Raw genomic sequence first — 14,179 nt, 5'->3', positions numbered from 1 at the left:
TTTGGCCTCAGCCCAAAGTCTACCATCACCGTGACTTTCAAATACCCAAGGCTTTTCAGTTACACGCCACCTGAAAGCGTTCTGGTGTTTTCCATCAGAAACTATTGTCCGCATTCTCCAATGTGAAAATCCGTAAGGTCAAATGTCTGGGCTCTTTTAATGCCAACGTGATCCTGCTGGATTTTTCAGCTCCCACAACAGTAACGGTGGCATTGCAGAATGTCAGAGTCTTTGTCATCGGAATGCAAGATGTGTAGCTACCAAAAAAGGCATACACCTTGTGTGACCTAGCGTAGACACATATTTGATATCTGAAAATAAAATTTAAAAAAAAAGGTAACTTTGAGCCTATTACGCCAAAGAGGAATTTAGAAAAGAGCACAGGCTAGCAAGGGAGAAATGAATGACAAAATTGAAAAGGACACATTCTCATTTGGCTCGTCCCTTTGGAAGTAAGATTGCCTTAAACACTTTTAACTTGATTTTTAAAACATAAATTGTGTATAACTGGTGGTAATTAGCCTGCACTACAGAACAAGGTACTTGTCATTCAGAATGATTACCAGGAGCCCCTTCAAGATCCTGGGCCAGAACACGGCCTCCACTGCGACTCCTCCTACCACGCTGGAAAGGGGACCCACGTGTACGTGGGAACATTTCTACCAAAAGGCTAAGTCCAATGAGTTCAGAATGGATTTGGGGGGCAGGCAGAAAGCAAGTGCTGTAATGTGAGTTTCAACAAACCAGAAGACTAGAAACGAGTAGTCCACGAAAAAGGTTATTTATTTTTTAAGTACATACTGCAATGTCTAAGTAAGTCTACCAAAATGGAGGCAAGGCTGGGTGGGAACACACCCAAGATGACCCAAATACGTGCCGGGTGTTATCATCACGAGGACTCTCCTCTCGTCAAGACTACACTTCGTCCCTCACCCACCGGAAGCCACTGCTGCACTTAATTGTGTGCACAGTCTTCTAGGTCAATGACTCAGGGATAGGCACAATTCAACTGGCCTTACCCAAGCCCTGCCCAGGATTTCTGTTCTGTTTTTGCTTCCGGATTGCACTACTGGGGCATTCTTCTGATGGGCGTTCCTTCTGTCTTTTTCAGTGGACGCTAAGCTCTCATGAGGAGCAATTGTGTCTCCCTTTCTCCCATTTTACCCAACAGTGAGCTCAATGCTCTCAGCCCCCAAGAGGGGAATCGTTAGTGTCTGACCAGTGAGCACGCACCATTGGTTAACGCGAGGATGCTCTGTGTGTTCGTGAGTTTGAGAAAGCTCCGGAGATAGGGACAGGTTAAGGGATTTGACATTCTCTTCCACTTGACGGAATTTTGACAGTCAACACAAAAGCCAGTGCTGCAGCCCAGGACAGCGGATGCACAAAGCCTGTGACAGAAGGGAACAGGATGCTATTGAACGGGGACGGCTGATCATCCTAACCGCAGAACACACAATCCCTGAGCACCACGACTTGGAAAAAGACATGCTAGCTATGGAAGCCCAAGAGAACCGAAGGGTTAGTCCCGGCTTCGCCACATTGTTACTTCTACAGAAGAATAAAAGAAATTCTGCTCTTCAAAGCCTTTTCTGGAATTCGGGGATTCACTACAGGCTCCCCACCAGCAGATGCCTCTCGCTCATTGTTGTTGCCCCTGACAACTGGCCTCCAGTGTGCAAAGAGGTAACAGTTTACAGTGACGCTGGTCTCTATCGCCGATGCACAAAAGCTGAATGTCAACGACGCTCAGGGTCAGCGGCTGCATTTGAGAGAAGGGGACACCCTTCCCTGTGCAGCGGAGAAGACTGAGGGACAGTCCTCCGTGTGGCACCGCATGGGCGCAAGGAGAGAAGGCTTCCAGGACCGGTTCGTAACTTATTCAGTCAGGACATTTACTACCCAGCCTCGTGGCTGGACCATTGGTGAGAAAGGAGCTCCAGGCCGCCCTGGTATTTCACTCTGAAGTGATGATTGCAGGAGCCCTTAGACTCTGGGTGACGTGAACACTCGTGTGTGCCTTAGGAGGGCAGATGCAATTGAAACTACCCAAAACGCTGCTGCTTTCTAAGTCCCAAAGCCAGGGCTGGGCCACCACAGAATCAGCCGTTCAATAATGATTTTCTCACATAAAGGATAGTTCTGCTCAAGGAAAAGCAAAGGCATGAATACGCCCTCCACAAACGCTCAGAGAGACCTGATTTCCTCCACAAGAACTAAAAATACGTGGTTGCTGAAGTCCCCAGCTAAGGTGAATCATCATCAGCCAATCACAAAACAGAACGAGGGCTGTTGTCTTTACTAACCCTCTCCTTACTCAGATTTCAGTGATTGAATCAACTTTTTCCTGATTAATCAGATGCACCATATTGAATCCTGAGTCCTGGTGCCCCAGGCAACTCTGGTGTGCCCATAAAGCACGTTCGAGGAGAGAGCAACACTCTCCTTTCCAGAATTGCTACCTGAACCTCTTCAATGGTAGGCAAGTTTTCATGGTACTTTAGTATATATGTGGCCACAGGACACCAGTGTTTTTTAAATAATTTTTCCACCATCATTTCAACGAATAGCTCAAGTGAGATAAAATTCACTTACTGTAAAGTTCTGCTTTTTGATGTGTGCGGCTCAGTAGTTTTTAATGTATGAACAGAGTTGTGAGTCCATCACCACTAACAAATTCCAGAATATTTGCATCACCCTCAAAAGAAATCCCATGATGCATCCGTGTAGGGATGCTGAGAACTAAGGGGGCTATGCACGTGCGGGGACAGAGGGTATATGGGGAAATCTCCATGGTTTCCTCTCAATTATTCTGTGAATCTAAAACTTCTCTAAAAATCTATCATTAAAAAAAAAAAAAAAAGAAATTTCACACTTATTAGCAGTTACCTCTTACTGTCTCCAGGCTCAGCCCCTGGCAAACCACTAATCTACCTCTATTTCTATGGATTCGCCCATTCTGGGACCACACAATATGGGGCCTTTTGTGTCTAACTTCTTTCACTTAGCATAATGTCTTCAAGTTTTGCCCATGTTGTAGCATACATCAGTAATTCATTCTTCGTGGCTGAATAATATTCCACTGTATGGACATACCACATTTGTCCATACTTGTTTATCTATTCATTAGGTGATGAACACTGGCTTGTTTCCACCCTTTTGGCTTTTATGGATACTGGTGCTATGGACATCCATGTGAAAGTTTCTATATGAACATATGCTTTCAGTTTTCTTGGATACACTCCTGGGAGTGGAATCACTCAGTCATACACTAACTCTATGTTTAACTTTTTGAGGAACTACCAGTTTTCCACAGAGTCTACATAATTTCACATTCCTACTTTGAATTGAAGTTTCCGATTTTTCCACATCCTTACCAATACCTGTTATTTTCCTTTTTTTTCTTTTTATAGCCATCCTAGTGGGTATAAAGTGGTATACTGTGAGTCTGATTTGCATTTCCTTGATGACTAACGATGTTGAGCATCTTTTTTTTTTTTTAACTTTTTTTAATGTTTATTGATTTTTGACAGAGAGAGAGAGACAGAGCATGAGCGGGGGAGGGGCAGAGAGAGAAAGTGAGACACAGAATCCGAAGCAGGCTCCAGGCTCTGAGCCATCAGCACAGAGCCTGACGCGGAACTCGAACTCACAAACCGTGAGATCATAACCTGAGCCGAAGTCAGTTGCTCAACCGACTGAGCCTCCCAGGTGCCCCACTGAGCATCTTTTTTTATACTTATTGGCCATTTATATTTCTCTGGATAAATGTTTTTGAAATCCTCTGGTTGTTTTTAATTAAATTATTTCTCTTTTGTTTTGAGTTATAATGATTCTTTATATAATCTGGACGTTAGACCTTTACTGAACATGTCTTGCAAATATTTTCTCACATTCTATGGGCTGTCTTTTCACTTTCTTGATAGTGTCTACCGATGTCAAACATTTTTAAGTTTGACGAAGTCCAATTTACCTATTTTTTTCTTTGGCTGCTTATGCTTTTGGTGTCATAAATCCAAGTTTATAAAAATATGCTCCCAAGTTTTCCTCAAGAATTTTATACTTTCCAGCTTGGAGCCTGGAGCCTGCTTCAGATTCTGTGTCTCCCTCTCTCTCTGCCCCTCCCCTACTAGCACTGTCTCTCTGTCTCTCTCTCAAAAATAAATAACAACATTAAAAAGTTTTCAAAGAATTTTATAGTTTCAGCTCTTATATTAGGTTGTTGATCCACACTGAGTTGATTTTTGTATGTGGTGTGAGGCAGGGCTCCAACTTTGCTCTTTTGCATGTGGATATTCAGTTTTGCAAGCATTATTATTTTTTTAAATTTTTTTAAAGTTTATTCATTTTTTGAGAGAGAGAGAGACAGAATGTGGGCAGGGGAGGGGAGAGAGAGAGGGAGACACAGAATCCGAAGTGGGTTTCCAGGCTCCGAGCTGTCAGCACAGAGCCCAGCATGGGGCTCGAAGTCAAGAACCACGAGATCATGACCTGAGCTGAAGTTGAATGCTCAACTGACTGAACCACCCAGGTGCCCCATACTTCTGCAAGCATTATGGGTTGAAAAGACTATTCTTTCTCCATCGAATGATCTTGGCACCTTTGTCAAAAATCAGTTGACCGTAGATGTATGGGTTTATTTCTGAGCCCTCAATTCTATTCCATTAGTCTATATGTCTACACTTATGCTGCTATCACAATGTTTTCATTACTGTAGCTTTAGAGTAAGTTTTAAAATCAGGAAGTAAAAATACCTTAGCTGTTCTTTTTCAAGGTTGTTTTGGCCATTCTGAGTCCCTTGCATTTTCATATGAATTTTAGAATCAGCTTGTCTATGTCTCCAGTAAAGCAATTGGGATTTTGATAAAGATCTGATTGAATCTATAAATCTATTTGGGAAGTATTGCCATGTTACCAATATTAGATCTTTTAATCCATAAACATTGGGTATCTTTCCATTTACTTAGGTTTTCTTTAATTTCTTTCACTTATGTTTTCCCATTTTCAGTGCACAAGCCTGTACATCTTTTGTTAAACCTATTCCGAAGTATTTTATTCTTTTTGAAACGATTGCAGCTGGAACCATTTTCTTTTTTTTAAATTAATTAATCAATCAATTAATTAATTAGTTTTTTTGAGAGAGAGAGAGAGAGAGAGAGAGAGAGAGAGCAAGCCAGGGAGGACCAAGAGAGAGGGAGAGAGAGAATTCCAAGCAGGCTCTGTGCTGTCAGTGCAGAGCCCGATGTGGGGCTTAAATTCACCAACCATGAGATCATGACCTGAGCCGAAATCAAGAGTCGGACATTTAACCGATTGAGCCGCCCAGGAGCCTCTTAAGATTTTCTATACACAAATTCATGTCCTCTGTGAATGGAGATAGTTCACTTCTTTCCCATCTGGATTTCTTTTCCACTTGCATTACCTTGGCTAGAATCTCCACTACAACATTCAGTAGGAATGGGGAGACTGAACATCCTGTCTGTTCCTGATCTTAAGGAAAGGCTTTCGGTCTTTCACCATTAGGCATTATATTAGCTGTGGGTTTTTCATACATGGTCTTCATCAGGTTGAGGAAGTTTCTTTTTACTAGCTTGTTGAATGTTTTTCTATGAGAGGATTTTGGACTTTGTCAGATGCCTACTCTGTATCTACTGAGGCAATCATGTGGATTCCATCCCCCTTTATTCTATTAATATGTATGTATTGCACTGATTTTCATACATTAAATCAAATTTTCCTTCCTGGGATAAATCACATTTGGGGATGGTATACACTCCTTTTTATATGGGGCTGGATTCAGTTGGCTAGAATTCTATTGAGACTTTTACATCTGTATTCATAAGGGACATCAGTTATAATTTTCCTGTGGTATCTTTACCTAGTTTTGGTTTCAGGGTACAGATTACTTTATGGTTTTCATTTAAGATTTGGAATGGTTTAAATGTACATGGTAGTTTACTTGAGCTTCTTGCAACAATGTAAAAGTTATCTATCTACCTATCTATCTATCTACCTATCTGCCTATCTATTCATTTCTACATTTCAATGTATCTAACTTCACTCCCACCTTAAGGCCTAATACTTGTGCAGTTTATTTGTTGAGGATTAGAGCTGTGGTTTTTGTTCTCACAACTAGGAAGCTAATATAACAATGAGAATGTGGCCACATGGTTTCCTATAGCTGCTGTGTGGTTACCTTACAGAGAAAGTCTTTCTTCCTTCCTGAACCTCACCCTTCATTACCACCCTCTTCAAATATCGCCTTCTTCCTGAACTTCCTCACAAAAGATCTCTCTCTCCTCCAAGCTCCCACAGCCCTTATTTTTGAGACATTAATTGGGGCAGGTGTATGCACATTTTTGTGGTAGGTTTTTGCTACAGATTTTTGTGTGTTTTTTTCCTTCCTGAGAGAGTTCTGACTCTTTCTTCTACTTTTGTTTTTTTTAATTTTTTTTTCAACGTTTATTTGTTTTTGAGACAGAGAGAGACAGAGCATGAACAGGGGAGGGGCAGAGAGAGAGGGAGACACAGAATCTGAAACAGGCTGCAGGCCCTGAGCGGTCAGCACAGAGCCCGACACGGGGCTCGAACTCACGGACCGCGAGATCATGACCTGAGCCGAAGTCGGACGCTTAACCGACCAAGCCACCCAGGCGCCCCAACATATGTCGTTTTAATAATTTTTAACATTCATCCTTGATATAGTAGCCATGAATTCCATGAGATTTATAGAATGACTACATTTATAATGCCACTGTCTTTAAGCTCAAGAAGCATGAGTAAGAATTATGAATTTTAATATATGCCAAGTATTTCTACCTAGTCAACAATTATATAAATAAATTCAAAGCATCCAAAATGGATTTTTTCATTGAAACATATGGCATCATTTAACAAAATGACACAATGAGAATTAGAACCTGGGAAAAATAAATTATGTAATAGGTAGTTACTTAGAAAAAATTTGCAAAGCAAAACTATGCACTTTTTCCCTTACAGTGACTTGCTTTTCCAAGAATAAATACAGGTACCTGGTGTCAGCAGTATGACCGAGGTGACAATCAAGGAGCAGATGACCAGAATCACAAGGAGTGCAATCGCTATTCCCTTCCAGTTTCTTTGTGGAGGATTACTCCCCACCAGCTCCTGAAAACAACAACAGAAAAGAGAAATCCAGTGAGTGAAAACATGAAATCAACCTAATAAATACATTCCATTTAAATCAAGAACCGAGACACAAAACAGCGAATGAGGCACATCCTCATCCCTGAAGTTATGATTAGTTCTCCTTTCCACCCTTCTGCTTCCTGCTCTCATCCCTGTACCTCGGCAAAACCTTATCTCAAGAATGAATGCGGTATTATACTACATTTACAGCATTTCTGTGAACTTAAGGTCTCTCCACCAAGCACACTAGGTCCTACAGCACACAGGAACTGGGGCACATCTCTGCACTCTAGCCAACCTACTAACCCCCATTGAGTCAAACCCAATATGATTAGTACTCCAGCTCCAACTCCTCTCTCATTTTCCTTTTCGTTTACATCCACACGGTTACCAGATTCAAACATTTATTTAGCACCTACTGCGTGCCACATTTAATTAAACTCTACACACTGCTCACTATCATGAGCTTTTTCTTCCTTCTATAGCATCTCATACAAGGCTTCAAGATTCCCCAGGTCTCTTCACTGGGTAACTCACTTATACCTATTCTAGATTTTAGTCCCTCCAGGGAACCATGTTTGCACTGTAGCAGGGTTCGGACAGCAGGAAGAATCTGGAGACATTGCTACAGTGTGCTAAAGGTTAGACAGATCTAGGGAATTAACCAGGCATATTGGCTGCTGAGACCAAGCTTTCAGTTGCTTTCAAATCAGCATGGTCATGTAATTTACATTCCAAGTAGAGATCCTTTGAAAGACAAAGGGGTTAATATCTATAATTAATAAATATAAGAGTTTATATTGATAATAATTATCATTAATTATACAAGAGCACCTGAACCTCCCCAGGACAAATAAAGACGTATGGTCACACTGCAAATGATCTACTGCTCTTTCTGCCCATACACAGATCACAAAATCTTCTTTCTTATAAAGGTCCCCATGATTATAACTCATATTAACGGCAGGTCAAGATGAAGTAGAATAGAGATGGTCTCAAAAAGTAGAGAACACAATACCCAAATACAGCTTCCTCCAAAACGGAAAGTTCATTAGAATATAGCACATTTTTACAAATTGAAATAAAGGTAATACCAAATGTAGGATGGCAAATAATTAATTATTTGGAATGCAAATATTCAATTTTGGCCCTATAGGTTATCAAATTAAGAAAAATTATGAGGGCCATTATGGTCTTAGCAAGAAAGAGTTTTACAGTTGTTTAGAAATTTCTACCAATCTTATTTGCTATCTAGAACCGATCTATTAAGTAGTAGCTTTTTAGCACTTAAAAATGATGAAAAGTTGTACTGAATTGCTCTCATTTCTTATTGGATAGGTTTTCTATGTGAGAAAATCAGTAGCCAATAACAAAAACAAGTGATCAGATTTTGCTGATTCCACAGCTTTTCACTTTGCCCAAGTTTACAAGGAAAATTTGAAAATTCTCCAAATCTGTGAAAAGCATAAATCTTGAAGCAGTACTATTCATTCTATCAATGTAGTGCACATAATCTCTCGCACACCCTTGAACACTGCTCAGATTTCCATTTTTTTAAAATTTTGTGGGGGCGCCTGGGTGGCTCAGTCGGTTGAGCGGCCGACTTCGGCTCGGGTCATGATCTCACGGTCCGTGAGTTCGAGCCCCGCGTCGGGCTCTGTGCTGACAGCTCAGAGCCTGGAGCCTGTTTCGGATTCTGTGTCTCCCTCTCTCTGACCCTCCCCCGTTCATGCTCTGTCTCTCTCTGTCTCAAAAATACATGAACGTTAAAAAAATTAAAAAAAAAAAATTTTGTTTTACATTTATTTATTTATTTTTGAGAGACAGAGAGAGATAGAGTACAAGTGGGGGATGGGCAGAGACAGAAGGAACAAAGAATCTGAAGCTGGCTCCAGGCTCTGAGCTGTCAGCACAGAGCCCAACGCAGGGCTTGAACTCATGAACTGCAAAATCATGACCTGAGCCGAAGTCAGACGCTCAACCGACTGAGCCACCCAGGTGCCCCGAACACGGCTCAGATTTCTTGAACCCTGCTCAGATGAAATCCCAGGGTAATCATCAAACCAGAATACTAGAATAGTCAAGACCAAATCCTATTCAAGATACAGAATGACAAAATGTTATTGTCTTCATGAGGTCAGATAATTGATCTCTTTCAAATCTTGTTTTTAATACTGCTCCAGAATTCTAAAATCTGTTTTAAACACATCTATTAGATGCGCTGGTCAAAGTTCATAGGCAGAAAGAAGACTAAGACTTTTGCTTTGTGTCAATTTCTTGACCAGCTAGTAGTGTAGCAGAAGTGCACTTGAACCCATGTTGCAGTGACAGAAGCCCTTCTGGGACTCAGTGGGCCCCTTCCTAGCCCAAACGCATCCCCAATGGGATATCCAGGTCTAGGCTAGATGGGGTCACAGATGAAATAGAGAGTGTCTGCCAAGATGACCAGAGGATGGAAATGTTTGCAAAACATGTCACGTGAAGTAGGCTTGAAAGAATGTTCAGTCTCAAAAGCCAAATACCTAGAGTCTTCACTGGAACTGTCACAAGCAAGAGAGAGGAGACTTATTCTGTATAGCTCTGGAAGGTAGAAATTGTTTCAGTACAATTTCAAAATTCCCAAGCACTAATATTGCCTAACAACAGAATGGGTGGCTTTACCAAGAAGTGAGCAAGATGGTGAACACCTAACAGGGATCCTGGAGGTCCACTCCCCCAGAAAGGAAGGTGGAAATAAATGGTCTTAAAAATTCCCAATACAGTAAAAGTCCTATGAACACATATAGGATAGAAAAGAAAGATGCAAAGCTGTGAAGTTGCTCCTCTGGGTGGAAAATGAATGGGAGTCAAGAGACTTCTGGAAAGGGGCAAAGGCTCTGCTTCCTGCATGTTCACCGGACTAAGAAAATATTTTTCACAGAAAACCAACTTAGTATATATTACTGAATGGGAGAATGGACAGTAGATAACCAAACAGGCATTGACAGCATAGCTCACTCAAGTGAAATGATTCTGGATCGCTACATCATTTCTTAAAGACAGGTGCACCATATTGCCTTCCAGGCAGCATTCTTACATGCTGAAAAAAACAGAGCAATTTTACCCACAGGAAAGGAGACATTCTTTATTAAATTCCATTTTCATTTGCCAAATCTCGCTTTTCACAGTACAGTAACTTTTTTTAACTTACATAAAAAATACTGTAACAATAATAATAATAGGAAACAAATTAAGGAGGAAACAAATCATGAATAATCTTGCTAATCCAAGAGAACAGAAATGTTCATTTTCCCCATTTTCCTTTCTAGTCATGGTCTATATGCACATTTAATTTCTACTTGGGTGTAACCAGAATATAGAGACAGTTTTTGAGTTAGAATGCAGATTAATATGCGCTTCCTTGAACGTCTCATTTAGCTCCCCAGATTCAACTGACTTCCTCATCTTAACTTGCAGGAGCTGACTTATTGAAAATTTGAGTAGAGCTGACCCTGCTTCCCATGAAGGACAAGAGAAGTTAATAAATTATCCCCTGAAATGTTAAGCTTCAGTAGTGTATTTCTCAGCAGAATTCTATATTTTTGCCTAGAATGGTGAAAATGAGACTATAATACATTCCCTGTTCTGCTTGGTACCACCACATGCATATCTCAGAGATCCAGTAAAATGGAAGAGCATATTAACAATTAACCATTTGGTGTAACAAGGTGAACAAAGTTTCTATCAGTCCATCTATCCACCCATCCATCCATCCATCCATCCGTCTACCCATCCATCCATCTGTCCATATGTCCATCAATCCATCCATCCACCCACCCACCCATCCTTCTATCCATCCATCTACCCATCTATCCATCCATCCATCCATCCATCCACCCATCCATCCATCTCTCCATCCATCCACCTACCCACCCACCCACCGACCCATCTATCCATCCATCTACCCACCTACCCATCCATCCATCCATCCATCCACCCATCCGTCCATCTCTCCATCCATCCACCTACTCACCCACCCACCGACCCATCTATCCATCCATCTACCCACCTACCCATCCATCCATCCATCCAGCCAGCCAGCCACCTACCCATCCATCCATCTGTCCATCTGTCCACCCATCCATCCATCCATCCATCCCATCCGTCTGTCCATTCATCCATCCATCCATCCACCCACCCATCCATCCGTCCATCCACTCATCCACCCATCCATCCATCCCGTCCATCTGTCCATTCATCCATCCATTGCCAGAGACCAGCTCCAGCAACCAGGGGTTCCTGAAGGAAGAACAGCGTTGGTGAAAATAAAATAAAACTAAAATAAAAAACTGGAAAATAAAAAACTAAAATAAACTAAAACTAAAATAAAAATGGATACAGACAACAGCAGTGTGTTGAACTGGCCGATTTACTGTAGTAAACGTGGCATTCTATATGCTAGTGATTTCCTTGTAGCATACGTCATCTATGTTTTTCTAACATTATCTAATTTTGAAAATGTTCCTATGTATAAACGACCTTTAAGAAATAATATGGTGATTTCCCAACTTTCCCACATACCCTTTGATTATAGATTAATTTCTTACATTATTCCATTATGCATCTGCGTTTATCTATAATCTACAAAGCATTTGATTTGCTGTTCTCGTGAAAGGCCCTCCATTTCTCAATACCTCAAATGGAACAGTTACAGGGACATGACCTCCTAACCACATGAGGCCAGAAGAACAATGTGTTTGCCTCAGTCTGAGGTGTCAGAAAGGGGCTGAAAAGGCCTTAGAAACCCATGCCTCATATATTCTCAGACAGACAATGCACCTAGCAACCAATGAACCATTCTGTAGCTTAACCAACTCGGTTCAGTCATCATCTGGAATGCCTCCGGGGGGCCAGGTGGGCCTAGGGGTTGAAGTCACCTGTGCCCAGAGATACACTCCTTAGTTGCCGGAGTGGGGCTTTCAAGTCCATGTCTCTCCTTTACGGGCCCTCTTTGCTGGCAAAGGTATGAGGCCATCCTTCCTGTAAGTAGAGGAGTCTCCACAGGGGATGGCAAGGGCTAAACGTAAGGCTGTACAATTTCTTGCGGAGCCTTATCTTCTTCTCTAATGGTTCTTCTCTAATGGTTCTTTTCCCAGGGGGTCTGCCGAGGGCAATTCCCCGACAGACAATACCCCAGGTACTTTTAAGGCCAAATTACCTAAAAGCGGGAGTACGAGAAGCTTCACTGTCGGTGGGCTGCCTTGCAGTCACCAATCCATCCACAGCTCGGGCTTTGCCACTCAGGCTGGGATAGCTCGGCTTCCAGCAATCCATCCACCCACCCACCCATCCATCCATCCGTCCACCCACCCACCCACCCATCCATCCATTTGTCCATCTATCCATCCATCCATCCATCCATCCATCCATCCATCCACCCACCCACCCCATCCATTTGTCCATCCATCTATCCGTCCATCCATCTATCTGCCCATCCATCCATCCGTCCATCCAACACATGTTTACCCAGGTCTTACTCTGCCATCCCTGCCCTGAGAATGTTGGGCACAGCAGTGAACAAAATAGACTACACTGTCATCAACCCAGCAAGCTGAATGGCTTTCATTTTTCCGTATTTCCTTTCTTGTTCTCTAGTGCAGGGATGAGGCACAAACAATAAACACATAAACCCAGTAAGAGAAGAAAAAAGCAGGATAGGGGAGTTGGAGGGAGAGTGCCTTGTAAGCTGTTTGTATGTAAGGTCGTCAGAGAGATTTCCTAATAAAGTGACATTTGAACAGAAACTACAAGAAGTGCAGCTGGGAGGAAGGAAGGACATCAGGCTGTTATAGGCTGAGCTGTGTCCCTCCTAAATTCACACGTGGAACCTCTACCCCCCCAGTGTGATGGTATGTGGACAGAGAGCCTCTGGGAGGCAAGGAGGGTTACATGAGGTCAGGAGGGTGCAGCCCTCAGGACAGGATTAGTGTCCTTATAAGAAGAGATACGAGAGAGCTTGCCTTCTCTCTCTGTACCCATTTGCGAAGAAAGACCATGTGAAGACACAGCAGGAAGGCGCCGTGAAAGGCCTAAAGAGAAAGGCCTCGTAAGACACTACAGCACCTTGAGCTTGGGTGTCCAGTCTCCAGAACCATGAGACACAAATCTCTGTTGTTCAGCTGCACATCTCTGACATTTTGGGAAGCCATGCCTAGTTTCCCAGGCACAGTTCATCATTCTTCCATCTGGACACAACCGTGACTCTTTGTAAATGCTCTTCTGTAACATTACTGCACTATTCAATGATGTATTTAATTCCCGTGCCATCACCAGGCAGCAAGCTACTTAAGCTTCCCTTGCCTTGCCTTGGTGTGCTTGTGTTCCCGCATTGCCTTGGTGTGCTCGTGTTCCCGATGCCTGGTATTGAACGTGGGACACCACAGCGTTCCAGGACTGTGTGCTGAATGAAAGAACGGGTGCCCGAATGCCTTTAGAAGAAGTAACTTTATTATTGGCTGGCACCTCTGGCAGAAAAGCTATTGTCGATTGATGTGGAAAGCAAGGCATTAATACAGGCCCAGCTCCACTGACGATGCCATAAATAGCAGTCGGTCTTAACAGACGTAATGCAAACTGACATCTAGAGTTGGCAATTGCCTTGTCCCTAGTGATATAATTGGTGCTCGCATTTGTTCTTAACTCAGGCAAAAAGAAAACAAACAAACCCAACCAAATGAACGAGAAATAAACTCAACCTTTTCCTGGGTTGTTTGGTTTTTCTTAAATATACAATTCATGGTTTCAGAACGTTATTATCTTCATAATCTGTGATTCGAGTTTGATATTTTATGTGCCAGTTGTACAACTGAAATGGGAGGCGTACAGATTAAGATAATAATTGAAGACCCACCGTGTTCTGTGGACGGATTAAGCTGGGCCACCTGAGCCACCAGGCCCTGCCCGTCTGTGTCCACACCTGACCCACCTTATCTTGTCCTGAGCTCCCCCTCTCCCACCGCATTCCCCTCGCTGA

At 42.4% G+C, this 14,179-nt stretch overlaps 1 protein-coding gene across 5 annotated transcripts in view; it reads right to left on the bottom strand.

The window, feature by feature from the left end:
• The window catches only part of DPP6 (dipeptidyl peptidase like 6), a 939,040-nt gene that overhangs the window by 357,849 nt on the left and 567,012 nt on the right, over window positions 1–14,179 (bottom strand). For all 5 annotated transcript variants that reach the window (XM_053898709.1, XM_053898707.1, XM_053898705.1 and 2 more), the window contains exon 2: window positions 7,032–7,146. In XM_053898709.1, coding sequence (XP_053754684.1) covers window positions 7,032–7,146 — 115 coding nt within the window. The remainder of the gene's footprint in view (window positions 1–7,031; window positions 7,147–14,179) is intronic.

Source organism: Panthera pardus, unplaced genomic scaffold (assembly GCF_024362965.1).
Source record: "Panthera pardus isolate Hobbes unplaced genomic scaffold, ASM2436296v1 HiC_scaffold_9, whole genome shotgun sequence".
NCBI classification, from domain to species: Eukaryota; Metazoa; Chordata; class Mammalia; order Carnivora; family Felidae; genus Panthera; species Panthera pardus.
This window is presented reverse-complemented; position numbering and strand designations above follow the sequence as displayed.